The 27,453-nt window shown below is 37.8% G+C and overlaps 1 protein-coding gene across 4 annotated transcripts; it reads left to right on the top strand.

Moving 5' to 3' along the window:
* The first annotated feature begins 68 nt into the window (after window positions 1–68).
* ABHD18 (abhydrolase domain containing 18) lies at window positions 69–27,008 on the top strand. Of its 4 annotated transcripts, none has more exons than XM_056324275.1 (15): window positions 69–177; window positions 3,180–3,317; window positions 4,148–4,256; window positions 7,553–7,637; window positions 8,707–8,807; window positions 10,565–10,643; window positions 10,726–10,812; window positions 11,605–11,630; window positions 13,915–14,053; window positions 16,066–16,155; window positions 16,875–16,976; window positions 18,352–18,730; window positions 20,804–20,966; window positions 21,982–26,641; window positions 26,788–27,008. In XM_056324275.1, exons 3-14 carry the CDS (start codon window positions 4,165–4,167, stop codon window positions 22,031–22,033), a joined length of 1,395 nt encoding a protein of 464 aa, XP_056180250.1. In that variant the 5' UTR covers window positions 69–177; window positions 3,180–3,317; window positions 4,148–4,164; the 3' UTR covers window positions 22,034–26,641; window positions 26,788–27,008. The 4 variants fall into 4 exon arrangements, with proteins under 4 accessions (XP_056180250.1, XP_056180260.1, XP_056180270.1 ...); XM_056324285.1 differs by having other exon boundaries at window positions 10,726–10,820; window positions 11,613–11,630; XM_056324295.1 differs by lacking the exons at window positions 69–177; window positions 3,180–3,317 and having other exon boundaries at window positions 7,513–7,637.
* The last annotated feature ends 445 nt before the right edge of the window (window positions 27,009–27,453 follow it).

Genomic DNA, 27,453 nt, shown 5'->3' with positions numbered 1-27,453 from the left:
GCGGTCACGTGCGCGGCGCGGGGCGGGGCCAGAAGCCTCCCGCCCCTCTCTGCTGAGGGCCTGCGTGCGTACGTGCGCCCGCCCGCGCGTGAGGCCGGCCCCGCCCTCCCCCTCCTCCCCCTCCTCCCCCCCGCCCGCCCATGTGGTGCCCCAGCACCGGCAGTGCCCGGCCGTCGGGTGAGTGACCTTCGCGGGGGGGACGGGGAGGGGGGCTGCCCGCCCGTCCGGGGAGCGGCGGTTGGTCTCCGTGCGGCCCTCAGGTGCGGATGAGCCGTGGCCCACTGGGGCTTTTCCCTCACGGCTGTGCCCAGCCCCGAGGGGCGCTGCGGGCACATCGCTGCCAGCTGTAGGCGGCCTGGCCCCGCGGCGGGCTACCGGCCCCCGTCCTGGGGCGGGAGGAGGGAGCGGTGGTCTCGGTGGTCTCGGTGTCCGGGGCGCTGAGGGGGCGCGGGCGTCCCTGTCCCCGCCGCGCCTCGGGGCGTTAACGGGCCGTCGGGCGCCTCCCGCCTTCCCGCGGCCGCCCGGGGAGCGCCCGTGTGCCGCTGGGGGCGGGCCGAGGGCTCGGTGCCTGAGGGAGGGGGTTTCCACCTGCCGCCCCGGCGGGGCCAGGCGCGGTCTGTCCGGCCCTGCGCTTTGGGCCGGTCGGTGCCGGGGTCGGGCCGCCCAGCCGCCGATAGCCCAGTGCCGGGCGGGTGGGCAGCGGCTCGGCGGCCCGTGGAACGCTGCTGGCTTAGGCCCCTTTGTTTATCCGCAGGCTCCTCCGTGCGCTCTGTGTGAGGCTGTTGTGGGGCTTGTTTCTGGCTTGTCGCCGTGACTTCTTTGTGATTTTGGTTTTTTTTTCTAAAAGCTGCCACTTATTGGAGGGAAAGGGGGGAAAAAAAAGCATGACCCGACGTTAATTGGAAGAGATTTTTTATTATTCCCACCCCCTCTCCCCCAAAGGTAATAGGGCAAGGAAGTTAAGGACTTAGTTTTCTAAAATAGATATACCTTCTTGGCTTTTTCGGGTTGACTTCTTGGTGGGAGCAGTTTCTTATTCATGTATAGGAACAGTGGTCTGGGCCTATAATAAAGTCTTTATGAACTTCCCTGTCGTGTTTTTCTTGTAACTGAAGCTGCATGCGCTGGCAAAAAGGGACTAGCTGACCGTTTATGTGTTGGCTTTTGGATGAATTTTTGTGTCTGTTTCTATGAAATAATTGTACATACCAGAAATTTATAGTTAGTATGCAGTATGAGGGTTCTAGAAGCAAAAAACCCCACTCTTCCTAGAGCAAGAGTATTTATTTATCTGATTATTATTTATCTGTAGGTTTCCTTGTCTTCTTCTCTGGAAAATACTATTTTAAAATGTGGGAGTATTTTTTTTGTGTGTGTGTGTATCGCTTCTTTATGTGCCTTTGATCTGTTACAGTTTACATTCACAACTTAAACTATGTAGAGCTTACCGTGTTAGCAAATATACTCATTGCATATTCATAACACAGGTACTGTTTCTTGGGCTACACAACTATGCACCATCTTTATCACGTCATGACTTCTAGCTGATCTGTCTTACAAAGGAATTCATGACGTGATGTATATGGTATCAAGTGGTGGAAATCCAGTTGCATTCCAAAACAAGCTCTGCTGATTCTTTTCTCAAGTTCAAGCACTCACTACTAAAATACACTCTGTAGCTCTGCTATGAAGTTATAGAACTTCCGCCTCCAACAGTTGGATTTGCCTTTTCTGACAGTGAAAGTATCTGTAATTGTCTTTCCATGTAGACGTTGATGCGCGGTGACTAAAGCATGTCCTACCCTTTTGTTACTAAGGTAAACAAAATGGGAGGATGAGCCCTATTTTACCTCAGTAATATTTCTGAAGTTGTATATGACATACTTCATGTACTTGGAATATTTTTTAGTGTTTCCTGTACTCTTTCCAGTTGCGATGTAATCTTGAATCAGATTAATTGAAATATCCTGAACTACTTTAGAGTCTTTATTCAGTCAATGAAATAGAATACAGAATGAGACAACTCTTTCACCTCAATCAATGTTGCATTTAAATATAATGTACTTGTCTAGAAACTTGGCATTCTTTGTGCAACAGAGCGAGCTCATCGGGCCAGCCTTTGAACTTGCAGCAAAATCAACATCTTCATATTTTCTCTCTTATTTGGCTTTTATTTTGGAGAGCATTAAAAAAAAAAAAAAAAACAACAAACAAACAAAACACACAAGGCTGCTTTGTTAAGTGTCAAAACATTCATTAAAATTTCTTTTCACAATTACTGGTGAGCAGTAATAGAACTGCAAACCTAGTTTTAGTATATTTTTGACAGCACAGATAACAGTGTTGTGTGTCCTCCCTCTGAACTGTCTTCCCAGCACCATAGCATCCACTCTGTATTGCTGTCTCTGTCTCCACCACCCAGTTCTCTTCTAGCACCGGGAAAATGCTGAGCTGTCCCCCTGCTTGAAAAAGTAGAAGAGGGACCTTGCAGAGGCTGGCAAACATTTCCCGTCTGACTCCCCAGCAGCACATGGGGTCAATGGCCATCTCCAGAGTGGGCAAGGAAAAAGATTGCACTGGGGCTGTGATTCTATTAGACCAAGCAGATGTGGATCAGAATAATAAGATTGTACAATCAGCTGTTTGGGACTGGTGGAGTAGAAATGTAACACTTTCTACGGTGTTAAAATAGAGGGTCCCTGCTTTTGACTCTCTGGTGATTTCAGGTATTTATTTCTGCCCTGTAATGACTGGACGTAGAACCATTTTGGCTTTCTAGGATGCTTGTACTTAAGGTATTCAAGTACCTTAAGTTGTCTGTAATTTCTGTTTTGATAGTAACTTACTGTAGGTGTTAAGAATATACAGGGGGGAAAAAAAAAAAGAAAAATGCTTTAAGCGTTGGCTTTTTAGAAGAGCAAAGGAATGTATTTATTAATCTGACCACAATTTTAACTTGCTATATTGAGACAAGTTTATTTTAAGAATGAACGTGGCAGAATAGATGAACTTTGGATTAAAAGTGAAAAACACAAAACCATGTGAATGAAATTACACTGGTTTAGAGTATGATGAAGTTATTTAGTCCATTTGGTATGGAAGGATCTGGAAATACTAGAAAATACTTGTAGGTAATTTACTAACCAAGTCTTTGATTGTTAAATCTGTTGTTTTCTTAGGTGTATGCGGATCCTGGAATTCTTTTTTTTAATTGAATAACCTGTATCCTGCTGCCCCAAAAACCAGATTTGAGCTATCTTTCCCCCCGCCCCACTTCCTCATCAGTAGAGCGCAATAGTGGCTACCTGTTCACTTCAGTAAGTATAGCTTTGAAAATAATACTTATTTATACTAATAGTATTTATTGATATTAGCTATATTTGAGCTAGTGTATTTGCTGAAAGAGAAATGATACTGGTAAGGATTTTGACAGTGTGATTGCTTCCCTGAAGGGTGTGGGAGCATCATTTTCAAAACTGTAAGAAATCAGTTGTCAAAAATTGGAAAAGAATGGATAAAATAAGGGTTAGGATATATGTTTGAGACGCCAATGAAGAGAAGTTTACAAAACGAAACTTTCTCTGCATCAGTGACTGGAGCTATGTTTTTTTCTTTTTTATAAATGAATAAGTATGTAGCTAGGGATCTAGCCTTATAGTAGTTGAAAAACAAATACTGTTTCAAGCTTCCATTCTGAAATGTGTTTATGAAAGCCCATGTGGATTGAAAAGTTGCTGTCACAGCTATATTGATAAGGCAGGTATCAATGCCACTCTTGGTTTTATTGGTTCAAGTAAAATACAGTTAGGACTGGCTGAAGATGTAGTTCTGTGACTTTATGTGCCTTTTTGGTTGGCTTGTGATCAATTATGTAATAAATTCCTGGTTATATTAAGCACATCAAATTCCTATTTCTAAATTGCATTTTCCTAAAAAAGCTAGAGTTTGTATTAACTGTCTTTGTATTTTGTTTAATATTTAAAGTATTGATCTGAATGTCAAGGTTAACTACCTTGGAATAAAACGCTTTGGCTTTTCATTACTACAGGTACCAGAGTAAGAAGCTACTATGTGTTACAAGCCAATGAATTTGCCACTCAAATTAACCGCTTTTAACTGCCTTGTTTCTGCTTGTTCTTTTTTCTAGATGCCAGTTTGCTGCTAATGGGTGTAAGTAAATTAGACGTCTTATACAGAAAGCTTCTCCTCACTAAACTTTTCATCAGAGGATGGGGAAAGCCAGAGGATCTGAAAAGGTGACTTGTTAACAGCATAAACAGTATTTTATAGTAAAAGAAAAATTCAACACTTGAAGTACCAACAATTGTTATTGTCCTGTATTTAAAAAAAACCCAAAGTGTTAAACTTTGTTTTGTTCAGGAAATCACGTGTTTTCATGCCAAGGGAGGAAATGGATTTAAAAGAAGTCAAAAAGGGATTTGCTAAATGTTTGTGTTTAAAGAGGCTGTTCTTGAGAGAATGTATATATGTCCAATTACATTTTTCATTTCTGCATATATGATAACATACTTCAAGCAACATCTCTGAAAGTGTTTTCTAAAATCAAAACTTGCCGAGTTTTTGCAGAGAAATTGTTCCGTTGAACATCAGAGGATCTTGCTAGCTTTCTGTAACTTCTTAATAATAGTGACCTTTAAAAGTGTAAGATGTAATCAGAAGGTCTTCATAGCCCAATTTAGATACCTTGAAAATAAGAAAAAATGGAAGTACCTCTTAATTTTCAAGTATTTGCTGATTATTAGTTATTATTAAGAGTAACACCTGGAGATAAGCACTTACATTTCTTAAGTTTTAAAAATAACTGAATATATATCTTCTGTATCATGTAATATTTAAATAGGAAATTATAAGTCTGCATTTAATAAGCTGTTTCTTAGGTACTTGAAAATCATTAAAGACATTTTAAGGAAAAAACAAATAAAATTTTATTCACTCTGGATAGCAGTGCAGTTCTGGGGGGGCTGTTGTTTTTTTGTTTAAGTCCAAGAGAAACATCTCATCTTAAAATGGCTCTTGGATTGCTTTGTATGTCTGTCTTCAGTTGGTTTTTTCTCTTAAGTAGCAGGCTTTCCTGCCATATGAGAATGTTGAATTTCTAAAATGTTTAGTTTACTTCTCTTGGAGTAAGTAAAAAATGTCGGGTTTGTTTTGATTGCAGCATTTCTGTACACATGTGTATCTGATAGGGGACATCTTAACGTTATCAAAACCCTTTCTAAAAAACTTTTAGGTTCTTGGTGAGACATGATGAAGTTTCACTGCCCTATCCCCTCCTGACCCCAGTGCAATTGCTATCTGTATGGGGGAACCTCGGACTAATTCTACTGTTTTTGCAATACTAGGCAAGGCTTTTCTCTTACATGGGGTCTATAAGGGTAATTGTGCTAATGTCAAATGGCAACAAAGAAGCATTGCTGGTAGTAGTAATGGTATTGGCTGTGGCTCTTCCTTTTTCATGGGGGGGGGGGGGGGGGGGAACCTAAAACCTCTCACGTGAGATCAAAAGCTACGGGGGAAACGTGAGGCAGGCTTGTGGGCCTGCTGGTCTGAAAAGTGGAAGAGAGGATTTGTTACATGTATTGCCCCGCAATGGGAAGATGATGAGCTGTTCCCCAGCAGCCTGGCTTCACCTGGATGACGAAGGAAGAACCTAACCTCCCACTGATTCCTCACATTGGCGAGTGAGAGGAGGCAGTACCACTCCCTAGTATGTGTGCCCTGTTGTGCTGCCAGAAACAGTGTCAGCGTCTTTTTTTTTTTTTTTTTTAAACTGATGACTGTGATGCTCTATTAGAAGGAATTATGAAATTTCTTATCTAGCATTGACTGATATTACAGACTACCTGCCTAGATGTAATCTGAAGTTTTACGTACATACTCTTCATGTGATGACTGTTAATATTGTAAAGCTTTACACTCAACTCATTAGCAAGAGCTGAAATTCCTCAACACATGCAAGATTTAGCATTCAGTATCCTCCTAACTACAGATTAAATACATAAATAAATCCAGTATTTTTAGAGGATTGTGTCAAGCAAAACACCTCTTCATTTAGCTTACCCTCCATGCTCACATCTAATAACTTTACCCTTATTTTCTCATACTTAATAGACTTAACTGTTCTGTATAAGAAAAGCAGAGACTATGTACTAGAGCTGGTTTTGTTGCTGTGGTAAACTGATTTTCTTTCTGTCTGTGGTTTGGTTTTCGCTGGTGTTGGGAAGGTGAACACGTCATTCCTGTTATACTGTTGTTCTGTACTTTCCACCCACATCTTGCTGTTTTAGTTGGTCAGGTAACCTCGGGTGTGTTTACAACCATAAGAATGAGCAAGATATTCTTAGCATAGAGTATTTAAGGTTGAGAGGGCCATCTTAGGGGCACCTAGCCCAGATGCTTATTCAAACCACAGCTCACTTAGTTGAGTCAAGTCACTTGACACCTCATCCATTTGAGTTTTGAAAGTCCCTGGAGGATGGAGATTATTCCTAGTTTCTCTGGGCAATCGTTTCTAATGCTTAACCATTACCACTCTGAAAAAAATCTCCACTGTGTTCCAGTAGGAATTTCTTATGTTGCAACATGTAACCATTGCCTCTTGTCCTCTGGCTGTATACCTCTGTGAAGAGTCTTGTTTCATTTTCTCTGCAAGACTTTGCAGCCCTTTGAAGTAGCAAAAGCGGCAACTAGATTTGCCCCTTAGCCTTCCGTTCCAGCAATGCAAACCCCGTTACCCTGCCCTTTTGGCTGCCCTCTTGCTAAATGGAGAAGGTATGCTATTGGTTTTCCTAGCTGCAAGGATGTGTTGTGAGCTTGTGTTCTTTTTGCTGTCTGCCAGAAACCCCATGTCTTTTCCTGCAGAGCTGCTACCTAGCTGGGAAGTTCCCAGCCTGTATTATTGCATGGGGCTGTTGCATCCTAGGTGCAAGATTTTGCAGTTTTATTATTCAGTTTTAGGATGTTTATTGACCTGTTCCTCCCCTTTTATCCTGGTTGCTCTGAATGGTAGCCTTACCTTCTAGGTATCAACCTCACCCTCTGGCTTTTGTCACTCATAAACATCCTTACGTGCTGCTGTTAACTTGTTTCCAGCTAGACTTGAGATCATGGGCAACTACATTTTGATGTTGGTGGTCCAACCTGTTTTTCACCCATTCAGTCTGTATTGCCCCAATGAAGCTACAAGGATGTGCAAGCGTAGGAGGTTGCTGTAACTTAATTTGGCCCCGAAAAATGATAGATGTTTTCAATATATCAGGTGTAAAATATTATTTAAGAGCTGTGCAACTGCAAGCAGCGTACCTAGCATTTTTTTATGTTTTAACTTAAAAGCATTCTTATATACCTAACGTATGGTAGTCTGATTAATCTGTAAATGCAAAGCTGGTTTCATAACTTTTATTTTCTTTGTGGCTTACTTTAGCTCCTGAATGTTTTTATATATATATATGTAAACACACACACACATATTTATCTTCTCTTTTTTTTTAGATTAAAAGTTGAATCTTCTCTACTTGTTTCCTTTCAACAGAATATTTGAATTCAGAAAGATTATTGGAAACAGGGAAAAATGCCAGACGCTGGTTTCAAAAGATTACCCAGTTTTCATTGACAAGGTACTTAAAAGCAAGAGATGCTGCAGTTCAGCTATGTTTATTTTCCTGATGGTATATAAAGGTGAAATCAACTTAGGAGGCTGCTTTTATAAGATAGAAAAATTCAGTCTTGATGTCATGTGATGTTGTCACAGCATGACTTGCTGCTGGGATTAGCAACTGGGAACTTGGGTTAGGGAGTACATAGAGATAGGGTGGTGAATGCACCTGACAACATTTAGTTAGATTTTACTGACATTAACTGACTTCACTCATGTTCTCAGTTGTTCTGTATCAAGAAAAGGACATTGCAATTGATCTGTGTGGGAAGAGGAAGTGAGTCTGTAGAGGCAAAAGAGATCTAAGTAGTGTGAGTTTTCAAATGCTCTTGATTGGAAAAAGGATGCCCTGAGCTTCCACGTGTGAGGTGTGCAGATAAAGTGATCGTTGCCCTGAGGACTTTTCAATCTAGAAAGTGTGAACAGGGGGGCAGAAATGAAGAGTGGTTCTGAAGTCAAATAAATGCATTGGTGGTCAATGCTGTGGCAAGCTAAGTACATAGTTTCCTGGGGCTTTTTTGGTTTCTTTGCTTGTTTTTGAGCTGCTGTGGATGGAATTAGGAGGCAGTGGCAAAAATGTGAAACAGGTTGGAAGGGATGGGAAAATGAGCAGTCCCATTGGCTTCTAGTAGAGAACGGAAGGAAACTGAGAGATGAAAGCAGTGGCTCTACAAATACTGGTTTCTTCCCCCCCCCCCCGTAGTACAAGAGTCGTGGAGGTGGGATGTCAGATCTTGAGACTCAAAAAATGCTTGAAACTTAGTATGTGTTATGGAAGTTAGTTAAAATGGGACAGCATTACACTTTATTCCTTGATTCCTTCAATAGGCCATTTAATAAAAGCAGAGTTTGACACAACTGTGTTGATTGTGTTGACTGTGTGTTCCTATATTTGAAAAAAGACCTCAGCTTTGGGGTTTTTAAAGTACATTTTTATCCTGTAACAAATCCTTGTACTTTAAGAGATTAATTTTCAGAGCAAGTTAAACACTGATATGAAACATACTGCTTTAATCCTATTCTCTCTGTAGGTTGAGGAGCAATCTGACTGTAAAATCCTTGAGGGGCACTTCATTTCCCCATTGGCTCATTATGTCCCAGGTATCCTGCCAGTCGAATCTCTTGTAGCAAGGTAAGAAAAAACAAGTGGTATGTCCTTTCTGAAACTAGCATGGCAGAGAAACAATGGTCTGTAAGTAGTTTTATTGTGAAGCTATTTTATTGTAATACAATGTAAAATATTTCAAACTGTTTTTTTTACTAATGTTTTGAAATAGATTTTGACCTCAAAAGTGAAAATAAATCTTACTCGTGATAGTTTAATGTGTGTATAAATAATAATAAAATAAGAAGCCCCCTAGCAAAGTATGTTCTTTGCTAGGGGGCTTTTTTTTTTTTTTTTTAGTGTAGAAATCATATTGCTTAAAGCTATGGAATACCCTGGGTTTTTTTTTTTTAACTGTTTATTTTTTCCGAAATGAGCAGCATGCTGGAAATGAAGGATACTATAGCCAGGACAGTAGTTGTTTCTTTTACATATAGCAGGAGAAGCTGTTTACATGAAAGCAGCATGTTACATGGTATTTGAAAGAATCATTCCAGCTTTCCATTTACATTGCATACAAAAAAATTGTATGTGTACTGAAGTAGTAAGTTCATTTAATTGTAGCAGGAGAATCTGGTGCCTTTCTTACTTGGCAAGCCAAAAAAAAAAAGCATCCTTGCAGAAAGCTGGATGATACCTAATGACATTTTTGCTGGTTTTACACTAATACTGCTTTGCAGTTGAGGGATGGGTTTGGAAAGGGAGCATATTTTCTTCTTGCTTATAATTTTGAGCTAAACTTTCATGATGGAATTGGTTTCCCAAGCTTTGTTTAATAACTTAAACATTTTGTCAGCTCAAGTTGATACTGGTATTGTCAATTTTATCAATATTACTGGTTGGTGGTTTTATGTGTACTTAAACATGTAAAACTAAAGAATGTCAGAAAAAGTTTTTTAGTCAAAATATCAACTTTTTTCCACCTCTCCATTGGTTAGAGAAAGAAACTGTTGCTTAACATTATTGGACTATTTAGTCCCATAGTGGAAAATACAGTATACTGGTTGTTGCCTTATCTATGTTCTCTTACAATTTGTAGTCAAGTTATGCTAATTGCTATATTGGACAGTATTGTTACAGTTTTGAAATGCTCTACAAATGTCTCTTAAGTTAGTTGTGCATTGTGTGAATATTTTTTTCCAAAGTGTAACACTGTTGTATGTAACAGTGCTCCATCTTGTGGGGAAAATACCAGTGGCTCAGAAGTTTGGGTTTGGGTTTTTTCCCCAGTAGTTAGCCTGTAAATAACTTGAGTAGCAGCAAAAGATATTAAGTGATTGATGTTGGGTGTATAGAATAGTTTCATGGTTTGTATGTTGGGGTTTTGATGTTTTTTCTTAATTTAAATATATTGCTTATCTTTAATCTTCAATTTCAGCTGTTGTGTCTTCAGGAAAAAAATAGCAATCTGCCTAGGAGAGCTAGTTATACTTTTTTAGGCTGCTCTTCATCTGAAGTTCCATTTCTCCACTCTGCAAAATTTAAATTGTGATGATGAGGTAGTGGTCTTTTTTAGGAACATGATCTTTAAGCTTGGCTCCTTTTCTTGTTTGACATTTATTCTCTTCTGCTTTCGGATTCCTTTCTTTGCTGGATGCGTTTATGAAAAATGATACTACTGAGTCGCTGGCAGTTTACTGCATGGGTTATAAAAATACTTTGTTCTGTCTTTTTCTTTTTTTTTTTCTTTTTCTTTTTTGTTTCTTTTGTTTGTTTGGATTAATTTATCTGGCACAGCATGTAAATAGATATACTTTGCTACAATAGGTGTTTGTTTCTCACAGATTTCAGTTCATTATACCCAGAAGATGGAATAGCAAGCACAGACCTGTGTGCATTCATTTAGCAGGCACTGGAGATCATGTAAGTATGTAAAATGCATTGTTATTGAGAAATTAAATAATCAGATTTTATCTTAATATATGTTTGTACATCTTATCTTTAGCACTTCTGGAGGAGACGCACATTAATGGCACGCCCAATGATTAAAGAAGCCTGTATGGCATCTCTATTGCTAGAAAATCCTTATTATATCCTTTTGTGGAAAGCATATTTATTCTTAATGTTCTCTCCAAAAGGTAAAAGACTCATCACACTGGTATAGTATCTAGTTTATGGATTGATTTCCCATGGACTTTTCGGTAGGTAGAAGCAAAGAGCAAAGTATGACCATTGCAAGAAACACAGTGTGGAACACCACTAATATAACAGGCTACTTTTACACTGAGTATTGCTTTTTGGTTTTTTTGAAAATGTCTTTTACAACTTCTTACTGTAGTCATTAGAGTAAAAATTCTGATATGAATCTGTTTACTGATCAAAGTACTGATATCATGCCTTTAGCCATGACAGCGTGAAAACTGCATTCATTCTGTATCATACTGTATGACTTCTGGATGTATTAATGACAGAAAAGAAAGTTGCCTCTCCTGCCTTCCCTTCTCAAATACAACTCTTCAGTACCTCAGGTACTTCTGAGAAATTTACTGCTACCGTTTAAGATTTAGCTCTTAAAAAAAGTTAGGTTCTGTCTAGTCATCAACTCATCAGTAACTTCTATGACACTGTTACTCTGTTTTATTGAATAGGTTCTCTGGTTACACCTTTTTCCTGCCCACATACCTGACAAAAGTAAAATCTTCAGTTGCAAACTGCATGATCAAACTACATTTAACTTGATGTAGTTCCAGTTAAACATTTAGAATTTAAGTTCCAAATTATAATGAATCCATGTTATTTATGTATGTGATTTATTTTATTTTTTGTTTGATTGTCAGTTTTTATATAGAAATATTTTACTTTCTTTAACTTGAGTCTTCTACATGGCTGTAGAAAACCTAAGGATCAATTGTAAGTATTACTGTTACATTCATGGAAACTGTCTTTTTGAATTACCACCTTTTTTTTTTTTTTTTTTTTTTTCCAAGAAGCTCAAAGTAGTATGAACTTTGATAGTTTATTAAGAAAAAAAAAAGTCCCCAACATGAAAAAAAAAAGTCCCCAACATGGAGCACTTGTAACCTTTTAATGTGAAATTGTCTACCCTTTGCTAGATGATTTTGATATTTTTTGTTAAGAGATCACAGTGATCAGGAAATTTGCACAAGACGAACTTGTAGTATAGAGCAAGATTTCAGCAAGTTGTGTGAATGCAAGCACCAGTTAATTTCCTGATTCACAACTCTGCGTGTACAAATGCTGCAATTATATGTCAATCAACTGTGAATAATCTTTGGTGAGGTAGCATATTTCCCTGCTGTAATTGCTAAGACTTTTCTTTTTTGAGATATTTTAAGGATTTACAATCAGACATGTAAATAAATCTGATGTTGCTTGTTTGTTAGTCAGTGGAAACTATGCAATATTCAATATTTTACAGAACTTGCTCCCTCGGTTTCTTAAATGGGAATTTAGAAGCTTAGTTAAATGGTCCTGTTTTTTTGCTTTTTGCATTTTCTGAACCATTGGAGTATTAACAGAATTCACCAGGATATGTGTCTGAGGCAAAGCTGTGGGTTTAGTCTACCAATATATCTTAAGATCCAAATATGAGTTGGTGTTCTAATCCTTTTTAATCCTGACTTGGACATTTAACATGAGTAGAAGATGCATAGAAAGCGATTTAATTTTAAACCTGTCCATTCTATTAAGACTTGACCAGGAGCACCGTCTCACACTACAGCATTTTAGATTTTGTAGATTTTATTTCAGTTTCAGCATTTGGATTTAGGAAATCGAAACATTTTAAAAAATACTTCAAAGGAGAAAGTTTTAATTAAAAAATAGTTTCTAGGTTTTTTCCAAAGCAGATGCAGAATTTTATTTATTTTGGCATAAGAACCACATTTTTAAAGAAAGCAAATTACATTTCTCAACTAAGAATTGCTTTTTTGACAGAGAAACTGCTTAAAAAAATATTACGGCACTTAGAAGTGTGAGATAGGAAGTGACAGGAGAGAGTGTGTGCTGGAATACATCCATTGGTGGTTTCTTTTTCCAGCTATTGAGGATCTGATGCGGAAGAATAACTTAAATATTTTGGCGAGGATATTTCTAACTCCATCCTCAGTTCTCTAGCTTGACAGCTTAGTACATGCATGATTTATAGAAGGATTGTTTTAAAGAGAGTGCTCAGTCTAACACTCCAACAGTGAAGCAATTGTCACTCTTCAATACGAGGTTACAAAGCAGCAGCAGTGGTTTTTGTTAATATACAAGTAACAGTGTTTAATAAATATAGCAGCTGGACAGGGCTGAGGAATATCATAACAAAGCTGTAGGAAAGAATTACATTAGCCTATAAATACTGGTCTGCAGCAGCTATGTTCATTTCTCCGTGACTTGCACAGTAAGCTTTGTCCTTGTGCTTCAGAGTGTCTCAAATGTGATTGTACGCTGGCAGAAGAGGCCCGTAGCCTTTTGTAACCTGACTGCGTGATACTGAAAATACACAGTCCGCTCCCCAGACTAGAGGTGTATCAATTGCTTTGTAAAATACATTTTTTTCCCATTTTCTAGAGTCCCTCTTACGGTTGAGCTGAATAGCTTTCTACATTTTTTTGTTTCTTCTGTTTTAATGCTTTGCAGTACACTACATGAATTTCTCAGTACCGTGACAAACTTCCCACTTTGCAATTTCAGTCTTACAGTGACACTGATGAGTGCTTCCAAAGCTGACATACTGATTGCTCTTCAAATGTTGTGTGCAATTTTTCAATGATGTAAAACAGGTAAACAAGACAAAGAACTGTTTCTGCAGATGAGATAGTGTATATCTAGGACTGTATTACTTTGATTCTATTTCTAAAAGGTTCGTTATGACCTTACAGGGTAGAAGATTACTGCTAATGAGATTCTGATGTTGGTAATATCTGTTGCTAGAAGACCAAGCTGTCAGTGATATTACATTAGAAGCTTAGCAGGTGTCTATTTCTCATCCTTATTTAGATGAAGATGTACAAGTGCCAGAGAATCTGGACTTGCTTTTTCTCCTGTTGCATCAACAGGAGTTCAGCTCCAAAATTCTCTGGGATTGTATCAGGCTTTGTATAAAAGTATGTATAGAATGATGAGAACTGTAAAAATTTAATCTTAGAAAATAAATCCTATATTTTCCTTTTCTGGGGACAAAAAGACGGTCATGTTTAAAAAATGTCTCGGACCTGTTTGTGATGGGAGGAGCTCTTGTTCTAGAATCGGCAGCTCTTTTGCACTGGCTAGAGAGAGAAGGCTATGGACCGCTAGGGATGACTGGAATATCCATGGGAGGACATGTAAGCTTTTATATTTCCTGTTCAGTAATTTTTGTTTTAACTTCTTGTTTGATCATTTAGCATACAGAAAGAATTTGTTTTATAGTGTTCCTCTCAGAAGTAATTTAAAATAAACATTTACAGTCGTGAGAAACAAATTGTTGGCAATTCTCACTTTCTGTGGTGCTGAATTAGTAAAATCCTCAGTAAGTACTGACAGATCATAGAGCCCTTTTGTCAGCCATCTCCTGACAGGCTTAATAAGAATATAAGCTTCTCACATAATTATGGTTTTTTCTGTGGAGTGGGAATGTTTTCTGAAATAAGATCTGTACTGATCAATTGCTAGTTCTCCCTTTTTAACTCCATTCTTCTCGCCTTAAATTTGTGTGTTTGAATGGGTTTTGTGAAATGTCTCTTCTTTGTAGGGGTGTTGCAGTTGAGGTGACTTTTGGTGTCAGTTCTGTTCTCTGCTCATCTTTTTTTCCCCAATCATTGGTATTGATCAGAGGAGATTTCTGTGGTTGAGGTGGATAACGTTTTGTGTATGACACTGTGCATATTCATACTAATACCCTGCTGTTTTAGTTTGATGCTTGAAAGACTAATACACAGTTAAACTATTACTGTTTATATCTCTACAGATAACCATTGGCCTGTGAGACATAGTTACAAAGCTTATTAAAACAGCCTGCCTCTGTTTTGCTGATCCTTGTTTGTTTGTTGTTAGGAGCTAAATAAATAATGTTGGTAATTGTAGTGTCTACTGAAAGGAAAGTAATTTTCCCCCAAAGCACATTTTTATAACTCTTACTGTTGTAAATGTACTAATGACCTTTGGTTTACATAAATATCACCTTGCTGCAACAACAGCTTTTTTGTTAAACACGTCTTCCCTGTCTTATATTTATAAGTTGGATTGGAATTCTCAAACAGTTACGTGCCCCGCTAACCCTGCAGGACACTTCAAATGCTGTGCAAATGCTTTAGGAATAATGGAGTGCTGTATCCGGTACCAATGATCATATGCAGCGTGGGTATAGAAGGAGGCAAGATCTGAGAGTGCGTTTGGGAACTCCTTTGAAAATTTTTTTCGTAGTCCGGAACATACAGTGTTTGACTGGTCCTGACTTACAGGACTTCTGGTGCAATTTAAAACCAGGGAAATAAATTGTATGTTATGTTGATCATCTGTAGAATGTGTTTTGCAACAGAAGGTAGGTGGCACAAATTCAGTTCAGTTGATGGGGAGAGCTGGAAATAAGAAGAAAGAAGTCAGACTTTCTGGCTATCAGAACATAGATATGTGGTGGTGTTCTAACTTTTTAAATAAAAAAATAATTACAATAGAATTATAGCTTAGTTATATAAATCAATTTATGAAAGCATATGGCACAGACATGGGGTATTACATATTAAGGGGGTTACACTGTTGTTCAGTTTAGTGCAATAAAATAAAACATGTCAAGAACATACCATGTAGGAAACTTCTATACGTTTCTGGGACAAACAAAATATTCATAAAAATGTGTTCTGGGAACTGATGTAAGAGTAATAACTTAAACTTTACAGGACAGAAAAAGAATCTGCTTAACATGATGAATTACTTCTCCATATTTTGTTTCCAGTATACAAATCTTAAAAGTATGGCATTTTAAATAGTTCTTCTCTTAGACGGGAGACTTCCATTTTGCCTTGGAATAAGCTTGCAAGAGCTTGATGAAAAGGCTTTGTAGGTGGTTTTCATAGTTTTAAACAACTAAAAGTCAGAATAAATATGCCATTGGGAATTCTTAAAACAAAAATACAGTCTTGAAATTAGCCTTATCCACAACAATGTTAGGGAAATCACTGAAGAATAGGCTGTATCTTCTGAATAGGTGAAAGTACATCCAACTGCCACAGTCCTTAACTACTTTGACACTGTGTATTTGGTTGATACTGTATAAACAATTAAATTGAAGATAAAAGAGTTCTTTTTACCATTTTGTGATTTCAGTATTAAAATAACTAACAAATGCTTTTGATTGTAGATGGCTTCACTGGCAGTGACAAACTGGCCTAAACCATTGCCATTGATTCCGTGTCTTTCCTGGTCAACAGCTTCTGCAGTCTTTACTACGGTAATTAAAATATATTGTTGTTAATATACTAGAATGTAATTAGATGTGGAACTCAAAAGGTTTGGCTTGGCCACATTCACCTTTTCAGTTAGGGCATTTCAGCACCTTTCAGCCTCTATTAGTGACTAGTGGCAAAACCCACCCTTCCTGCTCCAGAGATAGAACAGGCGATAAGGAAGGTAGCTTTCAGCTACTTCAGCGGGTCCTGCACCAGTGTGGGGACTGGGGCTGGCTTGTGGGACAATGGTCAGAGTCCTGGTCTGAGTGTGGGAAGGTGAGGAAGCAAGCCACGAAAACGTGTTTTCTTCTGCTCAAAGCCTGGCTTAAATAGTTGGGTAATAATGCTGCTACTACCATGGTGGGTGTCTGTTTTCATTGCTGATGCTGCTGGGGTAGGTGAATGAATAGACTGGCTTTGACAACCGTCGTTGGTTTAGCCCAGTCTAGATGTGTGCAAATCCGAAGTGGGTCTGGTTTCTGTCTTTTTCACACACACACACCCCTTATTTTTGAGTTTGGTTTTTAAAGGGAGGTGGTTTTCAGTGTCCAGCATTATAATATGTGCTTATGCTTTGATTAAAATATTTGTAAGGGTTATCAGGAAACTTGGCCAGAATTCCACTGGAAAAATCAAGTCACGAAGAGGAACAGATCCATTTTCTCTGTAAATGATCTGTGGGTTTTACTTGTGTACTGGATGCTTGTGTTTATAATCTCAGGGTGTGTTGAGCAAGGCAGTGAACTGGAGGGAGCTGGAGAAACAGTATTTTACACAAACTGTTTATGAAGAAGAAATCATAAAAATGCTTGAATACTGTGGAGTAAGTATAGTTTATTTTCCCTATTTGCTAATATTTACATGTGAAAATCTAACAAATAATGTAACTTCATTTTACTTCTAGTAAAAGTAACCAGTTGTTAGCTAAAACAGGTTTGCCTGTTGTTTCCTTATGCTTTTGATAAATGTAATCTTTGAAGGAAAACCTGCTGAAAAAAAGAAGCTGATATTTTGGTGGTGTAATGTGTGTAAGTGTATAGCCCTTGCTAAATGTTTTTTTCCGTGACCACACTTAGTGTGATCTGCAACGTAAGATTAATTTAATCAAAACATTGAAACTGTAGATAGTGTTTCTCAGTAACTGGCTTTATAGTCTGGAGAACAGATAACCTGGTGTGTAAGTATTAAAACATGATTTATTACCCTTTGAAGTAATTGCTTCCAAAGAGTCAATGCTGTAGACTGTTTTTAATATGTAGCAACATTGTAACTTTTCTAAGTTGTTTAGTGCGAGGTCTTTCTATTTCTGTTTCTTTGTGTGATGCTTGACCTCCCTCAGCTTTAGATTTACTGCACAGGCAATTGGGATAAACAGGATTTAGAGCTTTTATAATTAGCTTCTTGCTCCTCATGAAATGTAATTTATTGTCTGCATATGTTTTTTGCTTTCTTCTTGACTTTTTTTGACTAGGGTTGAAAGACTCGTGCCAAGAGGAATTTCTTTGCCTCACTGCTCTTCTAGATCGGAATGATAACTTTTTGAGAATTGCTTGTATGTCGCAACACTGTCTTCTAGCCAATTCTGATAAATAACTTTTTTCCTAAGATTCTTCGCTTTGTGACTGTCCTTTTTCAAATATCTTGCAACAGAATAGGGGCTGGGCTGAAGATAGTTTCTGAGACACTTGCCATTTTTAAGTAAAATACACTCCAGGAACACTGATGGAGCAGACATCGCTAGAAGAAGAAACATTTCAAGATGTTCAGCTTATGTCTTCCTAGTATTTAGGGACATTTCGTATTCAGATTTTTCAGTCCTAAACATAACATTAGATGTGGTCACATAGGTTTAGTACCCAGAAATTTAAACTTAAATGACTGCACTTATAAATTCAGAGTTTAGTATAGAATCAAAACCAAATGTTTGTATCATAAGCTATCATATATAAGTACTTTCTGCATTTTTTTTAAGCTGACAGAAGTGTAGAATGAAATTTTCAAGAGATAATGATGGTCAGGATTTAACTGAGTGACATGCCGGCTGAAAATAAGAAGTACTGTGAGCAGTGCCCTTTGTATCTTTTTTTTGTTGTTGTTGTTGTTCTTTTTTCTTGTAATACTGAGTTGATCTTAAAGATAAGATTAATCAACTGGTTTAAAGGAGAAACCCTTAGTAAATTACCTGTTGTTTTGTTTAGACGGATTCTTTCAAGATGGGGCAAGACTTTGTTAAAAACTTCCCTGACAGTGTGGACAGTCTGGAGGATGTGGATGTGACTTCCAGAATGTTTGACCTTGATTCTTCAAACCAGACTGTATCTAAAGAAGCTGTTCACAGCTTTGCCACAAATAAAAGTACTCTAAGTGCCTCATCAGAAAGACTCTTAATGCAAGATGCTCCTAAAATGCAGTGCATAAATCAAACATTTTCAACCAGTAGCAATAGCAATAAAAACTTAACCAGCCCACAAGGACACAGGATAAATAAAAGAAGAAAGAGTGACACTTTACAGAGAGAATCCTTAAGGTTCATGAAAGGAGTGATGGATGAATGTACACATGTAGCCAACTTCTCAGGTATGTATTTAAGTTTTTTTTAATGTGCAGTTTGGAAAACAGTAAAATACGATGGAAGGAGAGGTATTTTCTTCATCCTCCATTGTGTAAACCTGCTGGCACCTTAGCTGAAATAGGAAAATATCTTGAGTGTTACTGAACAGCGTCTGTTTACCACTCCATTTCCTAATTGTTTTTCTGTTTCTTCTTAATGGCCACTTAATGATAAAGTGAATTAAAAGTTTGCCTTTCAGTATCTTTGCTTATTTTTTCGGTGCCTCGCTGTGGCTATTTTCAGGTATGTGCTAGTGCAAATTGGTATTATTTAAAAGAACAAAAAATTAGATTAGGTGTGATCTAATAGCTAGATTAATTAATCTGCTAATAAGGTTTTTCGAACAGATTGAAGTAAATAAAAGAAAAAGTGGAAATCTGATAACTACGTAGCGGAGAACCAAGCTTGAATGATTCTTTTAGACAAGTGTGACCAGTAAAAGTGCACAGAGGTCCTTCTGGAGTGATGCAATCTGAATATAATCTTTCCCAAAACAGGTATAGCATATAGAGGGAGCTGTAGCTCACTGAGCCTTAAATCTGATGAACCTGGGTTTCTTGGCCTCTAGGACAAATCCCTTTCAATGGCCCACTTGCAGGCCGTGCAAGTGGTTTCATCCTAGAGCTGATTGAAAGGGTTTTGCTTTAGTTGGGGCTTGGAATTGCTTTTGTGGCAGTCCATTCAGACAAAATGGTTCAACTGAGCGTGTACCCACTGAGCACTCAACACATCCTAGAACGTGTTTTAACTTCAGACAGGTTTCTGAAAGAGTTGTCTTTGAATGTCAAAACATTCTTGATACTAAGACCCTGTGCCACCTCATTTTTAAAATCTGACATTCAGTACTCCATTGTTAAATGTTTTTTTAAAAAAAAAACAACGCAAAGATTTCTGTAATAGCATAGATTTCTTGACTTGGGCGATGTCCGAGATCATCTAGCCAGAGAGGTTTCGTGATAAATCCCAGTGAAGTGTTTTCCTTAAACCTTTAAAAGTTATTTCAGTAGACAGAAAAAACTCTGTAATCTTTATTCTAACTACAGCTGTTCTTGTTTCTCTAGACACTTATCCAGGTATCACTTAGCTAAAGTGTTGACCTTTCTTGAAACTTAAGAGGATCTGTGATCCTAACGCACTTGTCAAAGTGATGTAGCGCTTCGTGTCATTTGTCTCCCAGGTCTCTTCATGCTCTGGGAGACATTGCATCCTCTGCCAGGGTATCCTTGGAGTGTGTCTAGAGAGGAGCTTCAGAAAATCTGCCTACCATTCAGATTTCATGGAAAATTGAGCGGAAGGCTAGAATCTATCTTAGCATTACATGTCCTCTTTACATGACCTAGGATATATGAAAGTAGAGGGTCTAAATTATTTGTGGCATCCCATTGTCAAACGTCTTGGCTGGCCACTCTTTACCATACCGCTTATATTCTTTGTGAAGAGAGAACTGTTCTGTGTTCAGCATCATTTTGGTGGTGTTCTTGTTAGTAATCTGGTTGGGGCAATTCTTGTAATGAGTAATAAATACATATAACAGTATATTGGGGGTTTTATGTTGTAACTAAAACATGTAGGAAACAGAAAAGAAAGTGAATGGATACTGTACTTTGTCTGACCTCTCTCATATGAAAAGTTCTTTTCTGGTACTCGAGGAAAAAAAATTATACAAAGCTTCTAATCTGAATTTCAGATGTCTCCTAGTTCTTTTCACTGGAAAAAAGAGATTTCAGAGAACTGACCTGAATCCTATAGAGTTTTGTTGATAAGAGGAAAGACAATTCTATCGTTCCTCAGAGACTTCTGAAGCTTTCTGCTTTAAGGGAGGGAAAGGGATTGATTAGTTTGTTTTCCTACTGATGGCCTCAGTACTGTAATGTCAAAAACCAGACAAATTCTGCCAGGAGACTTCAGAAAACATAATTTTACCAAAGCTTAGAATAATTGAATTTGTTTTAGAAATAGAGAACATTTTTACAACAGAAATCTCAGCTGATGTGTTTCTCTTTCTTACCTTAGACGAATTCAGTTTTGTTTTTCTTTAGTTCCAGTTGACCCAAGTTTGATCATAGTTGTACAAGCTAAGGAGGATGCATATATTCCTCGGACTGGGGTGCGCAGTCTTCAAGAAATCTGGCCTGGGTGTGAAATTAGGTATCTGGATGGAGGTCATGTCAGTGCCTACCTCTTCAAACAAGGGCTCTTCAGGTAAGTTTAAAAATAGTTGAAAGCTTAAATCCGTAATTTTGACATACATGATTTTTCTTCTAAAAGCAAGTCTGTAACTACTCTAAGGCAACAATTACCAAATACTGCTTTGATGAATAAGTTGCTGGATCTGAAGTCATTTAAAGAGAATAACAGCATTTCCATTTTATGAGCAAAGATGAGGTGCAGTATGATCATTCAGTAAGCCAATGGCAAGAGAATGATCCTTCTCATTCTTGTTTTCCTACAAAAGTTTTTGGTTAGCTTGTTCACTGGACACTAGAAAAATATTCTTTTAAGCAGTGACTGCTTATGTTGTATTGTGCAGCTGTTGTCTTTTTGCAAATCTTATTTTCTGAGATTAAAAAAACCCACACAATTGAAAAGCAGAATACAAGCTTGACTGCCAATGAGTAGTACTTGCATGAATTCTTGCCTTAGTAATACTAGGCACTGACTTTCTGAAGACAGTTCTAGAAGTCGCTTATACAAATGCAATTCCTTAGTTTTAAAAAGTTAAATACTTGTGCTGTTTATTTTAAAATGGAAGAAATTAGTAAGACTCTACATCCTTCCCATTTTGGAAGCTTTGAGCAACAACAAAAAGAAATAGCAATATACTGGTTCAAGGTATGCTAACTAGTAGCTCATTGCTGTTTAAAACTTCACCCTTATTATGTGACAGTTGCACAAAAATTACGAATTATGCATGTCTCTTTGACCATTTCTTGACATGTTCGCGTAGAAACCTCCTAATCCATTAACATTTGCAGTCGTATTAAAGTTGGTAAACAGTCCCAGTTGTTCCTGAAGCATAGATGTATTACTGGGTTGAAGTGAGAGATCCTAGAAATAAGTAAAGGAGGAAAGACTACTAATACAACTTTTTTATTGAGTGCTGTTTTGAAATTGCAATGATAGCTTTGTAAACATGTTTTGAAATATATGAAAATAGGCCAGTTATATCTGCCTTTTCCCAAATTACACAAATTACCTTTTTTTTTCTTTGTTTTAGACAAGCGATTTATGATGCATTTGACCGCTTCCTTCAGAAATACACAGTTTAAAGATCTTCTTAATGTGTTCAAACCGATCTCATTTGTACTTCCACTTACTAGAACTCATATTTGGAAAACAAGCCTCTTGCAACGTTGAGTTTGACTCGCTGAGTTTGACTGTTGTAGGTAACAATTATCAAGAATGGTAAAATACCAGCATTACTTTCATTTTAACCAAATGCCATTCTGACACACTTGCTTCAGTGAAAAAAGCTGTGAAAAAACAATGGCTGGCAACATTTGTTAGTGCATGAATGGTTCACGTACTTCATGTTTAATCACATTGTGTATTCCTTCAATTCTGAATAAATCCTTAATTGTGTATCAGTTGAAAACAGACCAATTAAGTATTGAAAGAATGTAAAATTTGCTGTAGGGCTAAGATGCTTTCCTGCATTTAGTGTGTTTCTAGTTTGTTCCAGGTACCTGGGTTTCCTCTTGCTTCCTCATCCCTTGCTATTCCTATTGTGCTGCACTGTGGCTTTGCCAGCACTCGGCCTCTTGTGTTTCTCACTGATTTTTCTCTATTATTAATTGAAAATTAGCTATACTAGAAGGGGCAGCATCAAATCTTGCAAAAAGAGGCTTTCAAAATTCAGTGAAGAGTCAAAGACACTTTCATTCAACACATCTGCGAGATTTTTCTGCCACTGAATTAAACCATGCCAGTTCAGAAGAATCAGGTAGCAATTAATTGATCCGTTTCACAAAACTGGAATAAGTGAAAATGGATTGTCTAGTAATTAATTGTTTACATGCATTCAGTTGGATAACAAACTTTTTCTTCTAGATTTTTTTTTTAGAATGCTAGGGGAAATAAAAATGTAATTTTCTTTAGAAGCAGTGGCACAAAGAGTCTGATTGTAAGCAGTTAAATCGGCAGCAGATGATATGGTGCTATAAGGACCTGTTTGGAGTATTTCAACAGAGGTCCTTTTCGAAGTGCACTCAGTGCTGATATGCAAAATACAGTTTCACTGTATAATAATAATAATAATAATGTGTGTGAGACTAAGGGTTATTAGAACAGTAAGGTTAGCTCCTTATTTCTCAACACTGTTTTTTTAACTAGATGGGAAATAACAAAAAATTGGGATTATGGGTACACTTAAGAAAATCCAAAGTCTGTTGTTTCCTCTTTTGGGATCAAAAAGGCCAACAAATTGCAGTAGAATAAAAGGTTGTCATGCCTCAGCTCTATGTGGTATCTGTCCACATCTTATTTTATGGTAATCTCCTGTAATGTTCTCTTAAAGCTGGTTTGCAGAGAAGCTGAAGTACAGTAATGACCAGAGTTACACAGAAAAAAAAAATAGAAAAATCCAGACATTTCTCAGGATGTGTGACTCCTGCACCCTTCATGTCAGGCATTTCATTGATCTCCATGATTATCGTAATGGTTTTTAATAGGCAGAGTATGAAACAAACAAAAGTCAGTTTATATAACTATGTTATCTTGAATTTTAGTCTGGCAGATAGGACTAGTAACTGGGAAGAAATCGTGGTTAAAAATCAGGTAAGTTCAGTTAAAACCAAAGTGCAACAACTTGTAGTAACCCAAATGATTCAACGTACAACTTTGCGGAAAGTGCAAAGTAAGATGCATTCTGCTGGAAGTTAAATTGCTTCCTTTGAGTGGTTTTTCAGCATTTCTTTAGACAGTGTTGGTTTTATATATATTGGGAGCAAGTGTGGAGTGACTAGCTTATTGGAATAGATTAGAACACTGAATAAAAGTTTGAAATCAAGTATAACTAAGCTTACAAATTTAAAATTGAAAGCTTGGATACTATACTGAAGGATTTATGGGACTTGTATTTTACAAGCTCATTCATCAACTAAGAATGTTTTACAAGACTATTGTTTGCTATCCACCAACGTTTTTAGGATCTCGCATTTTAAATGTATTTGTGTGCTTTACGTCCTGTTTCTGTTGCAGCTATGAGAAAGGGAGGTAACTGGTGGTGAGGGAAAAGGCATGAATAAATGGAAGAGAGAAAAGATATTTTGTAAGGCTGAGAGTAAGCACAAAAAAAAATCAACTTCTCTAAGCTACAAAGTATAACATGCCAAAGTAAATATTTTCAAAGCGCACAATACTAGGAATTACACAACTGATGGGAACTTGACATCCTGAGGTCAGTGTTCTGATGATATTACTAACAAGGTTTAACTTGCCAAAAGGGCATACTAGTCACAGAAGCAGATTTATGCTAATGTAACTCCCGTTTGCGAGTGTGTCTTTTGGGATAGGTAGTGAAAGACTGGTCTCTGAAAAAAAGGAGAAATCACACTTTGCTACGTAACTAAAGTAATGTTGCCAAATAGGAAAGCCTGGTAAGAAGCATTTAAGAAATTTATCAGGTTAGAATAATAAAAAGGAAAATTGAGTTCTGTGGTCTATTTCTGCCAGTTATCAGACACAGGAAGCTATTAGCTGGTCTGTGAAGGGGGGAATTCTGCTGTGTAAATGTTTTTTAACCTTTGAAAATGGACTTTTTAAACCGGATTTTAAGGTTAAATCCTATGAAAGCTTTATTAATAATCTGTTTTGGTGTTAAATGGGAATGTGATTTTAATCCAGTAACTGCTTAAGAAAAATACTGGAATAAGGTTCCTGCACTAAATCTGAGTAGCAGATAAGCCATTCAGTATGTCTTAAATTTATTGTAAAACTGGCCTTGATAATTTTCTGGTTTTAATATTTTTCAATAAAAATCCTAAAAAAATAGGTGTGAGGGTTTTTTCTTTCTTGCTAAGAGGAAATTCAAAGTGCATCTCACTCATCCTGTAACCTTGTTATGCCTACAAGTACTGTAGCACAAGAAGAGTAGTTAATCTACAGCACAAGATAAAAGCTTCACATAACAAAAGTGATACTGCTTTCATGTTTTTCTACATGCGGCACCTAGTAAAGAAAATAAACTTGTATCATCTCATTAAGATACTATTGTGGTTCCAGTGTTGTACTTTTCAGTGGCTTCATTGTGCTAGAATTTCCTGAACTCATTTAAAATCCCTTTTGCTTTTAAAAGGGTCCAAATCCTGTACAACTTCTTCCTGCTTGCTGCTGTGTTCCAAGCAAGGGTGTGTTGTGCCATAATAAACTTAGAGCATATTGTAGGACACCTCTAAGAGGAACTGGAAAAAATCACCCTTGCTGTTAACGGTTGCAAGGTGGGAAGGTGGTAGGAGTTTTGGATTGCTGCTGTCAGGAGGAGGCTGTTTCTTCGTCTGCAGCAGTTTGTTACATGAATGGGAATGTCACATGCTAGTTGAAAAGCCGCTTAGAACAGATAGCTGTAAATGTTACTAGCAGGTGCATCTTTGAGTCTTGATGTTTATATGCCAAAAAAAAAAAAAAAAAAAAAAAGTCCTGGAAAATTGTTGCGGCTTACTCTGTGGAATTGGAGCAGTTATTCTGGTGGAAGCCTGCTGGTTGTACCCAGCAACCAAGATGCAATAAATTTTATTTTGGTGCTCAGTTACACTGTCTGAACAGGTCGTGGCAACACACTTCTGCATACTAATGCTGACAAAACAGGAGGAGGACAGACAGAGCGGGTAGTCCTTTTTGCCTACATTTGAAAGGAAAGGCTCAGGACGGAGTGAAAGGTTAGGTCTGGTGTTTTACCCGTGAGTAACCCAGGTAATTTTTTTTTAGTGTTTGTTTACATATATTTCTCCTGGCATCGAAGTGCTGGTCACAGTCTAGAACAGAACGCATCTAATCTGTTGAAAGGAGCTTTTTGTAATCTTTCCCCTCTCTGAGTTAGAAAAACACACACCCCTCAAAAGTGACAGCTCAGCAATTTTTTTTTTTTTTTTCCCCCCCCCCAAGGATCGATCACTTGTGTTGTATTACACTAGAAAGTCTGCAAAAAGGTATGATATGAAGGAACGGAGCCTTGTTGCTTTTTCTTACTGGAATGTCATATGCATGTGTACAGATACTCTGTAAATAGTAGATGAGAAAGTGAAAATACTTGGAGCCTTGGAATGCTTTTTTTTTTATTTTTGTTTGGTAGCTGCTAACATTTTGAGGCAGTTAGTTTTGGGGTTTTTTTTATTTATCCTAATTGCTCCTGCCATGTCACTTTTTTAAAAATGTTGTTCTTAATTACAGTTGGTTGGGCAGGGAAGCTTCTTTATCTTAAACTGTCAGGTTCTCTGTCAGCTTGGCTGTAATGATAAGTTACACAGTATTGAAAGGAGGTTTGTATAGTCTGTAGGCATGTAATTTGCCATGAAAAACTATTACGTGAGTAAAATGCTACTGTATTTCACAATCCTGCAATTTGCAGTGTTGCCTGGAACACTTGGATGCTTCCACACAAGAGAAAACATAAGCGTTAGAATGTAAAGTAGCTCGTAACGATTGTTCTCTTGGTTTCATGTAGTGTATATCAACCTCTTTTTCAAATACCGGTATTTTTAAATACTGTGCTCTTAAAGGGAAAACTAAGGTGAGCTTCACCAAGGAAGTCTGACTTGTCCTGCTTCTGAAAGTAACGAGAGGGATGAAACAAAGTGGACAAAGAGTTAAAGATGAGTCTTGCACAACTATAAAACCTTTTTCTATACTCTTCAGGCCCCGTCCCTCCAGTAACGTAGAGGGTAAGCCTTCTGTTACCACAAAGTTACAAAACAAGTATGCGCAAAAGCTTCTCAAGCTGCCATGTTACTGGTCACCTTGACTGGTATTTTGCCCCCATGTAGTTAACTCTTCCATCAGTTTTCTGCTTTTTTCCTGGTCTGTTCAGGTTCCTGCACTGCAGTACTGCAGCGTTTCTGAAGTCCCAGCCGGCCTATGCATCTGCTCCCTTATCTTCTAACCCTTGAGCAAAGAAAAGAGGAACCAGGAGGTTAATCCCCTTCTTACCAGTGACTTAGGTAGGGCCTTTGTCCTTTCGTATCACTCCAACCTCTGCTTAACTTCTGAGTTTGGGAAACCAAATAAAAGATTTGAGAATCGTTTTGAACAGGCAGTGTGATGGATGCTTCTGCTATCAGGAACGTAGATGTAAACATATACAGATACTGGCTTTTTTTTTCCCCAGTCAAAATTACTAAGAATGCTTTCCTCTATTTCAAATAAATCTGCCACTGCAATATGCAACCGGCGTGTCCTTGATTAGTAAATTTATTGCATCTGAAACAAATCACATTCTTGGTGGCTTACAAAGGAAAAAAGCTTCTATGAGTTTGAAGATTTGCTTTAATTTTAATCATTCTGCCTTTTCCCCCCCTTCTTTCGTGGTGCAAATTTAAAATGAAGAAGGGATACACGTGTCACTGTTTGTGCAAAAGTGCTTGGAAGCAATAGTGATTTTCTATTTACGAAAAGAGAAATTCCTCACTTATTACCAATGTTGGGTGCTGAAACCTGCAGTTAGAAATGTGCATTCATGTATCTGTGGTTTGTTTGT

The sequence above is a fragment of the Falco biarmicus genome, chromosome 1 (genome assembly GCF_023638135.1).
Source record: "Falco biarmicus isolate bFalBia1 chromosome 1, bFalBia1.pri, whole genome shotgun sequence".
In the NCBI taxonomy this organism is placed as follows: domain Eukaryota; kingdom Metazoa; phylum Chordata; class Aves; order Falconiformes; family Falconidae; genus Falco; species Falco biarmicus.
This window is presented reverse-complemented; position numbering and strand designations above follow the sequence as displayed.

Bases quoted from the DNA above. Each gene is read 5' to 3' on its own strand.
- ABHD18 (XM_056324275.1), top strand. From the start codon at position 4,165: ATGGGTGTAAGTAAATTAGACGTCTTATACAGAAAGCTTCTCCTCACT. The intron at 7,638-8,706 runs GTACTTAAAAGC...TTCTCTCTGTAG, and splicing joins ACCCAGTTTTCATTGACAAG to GTTGAGGAGCAATCTGACTG. The intron at 8,808-10,564 runs GTAAGAAAAAAC...TGTTTCTCACAG, and splicing joins GTCGAATCTCTTGTAGCAAG to ATTTCAGTTCATTATACCCA.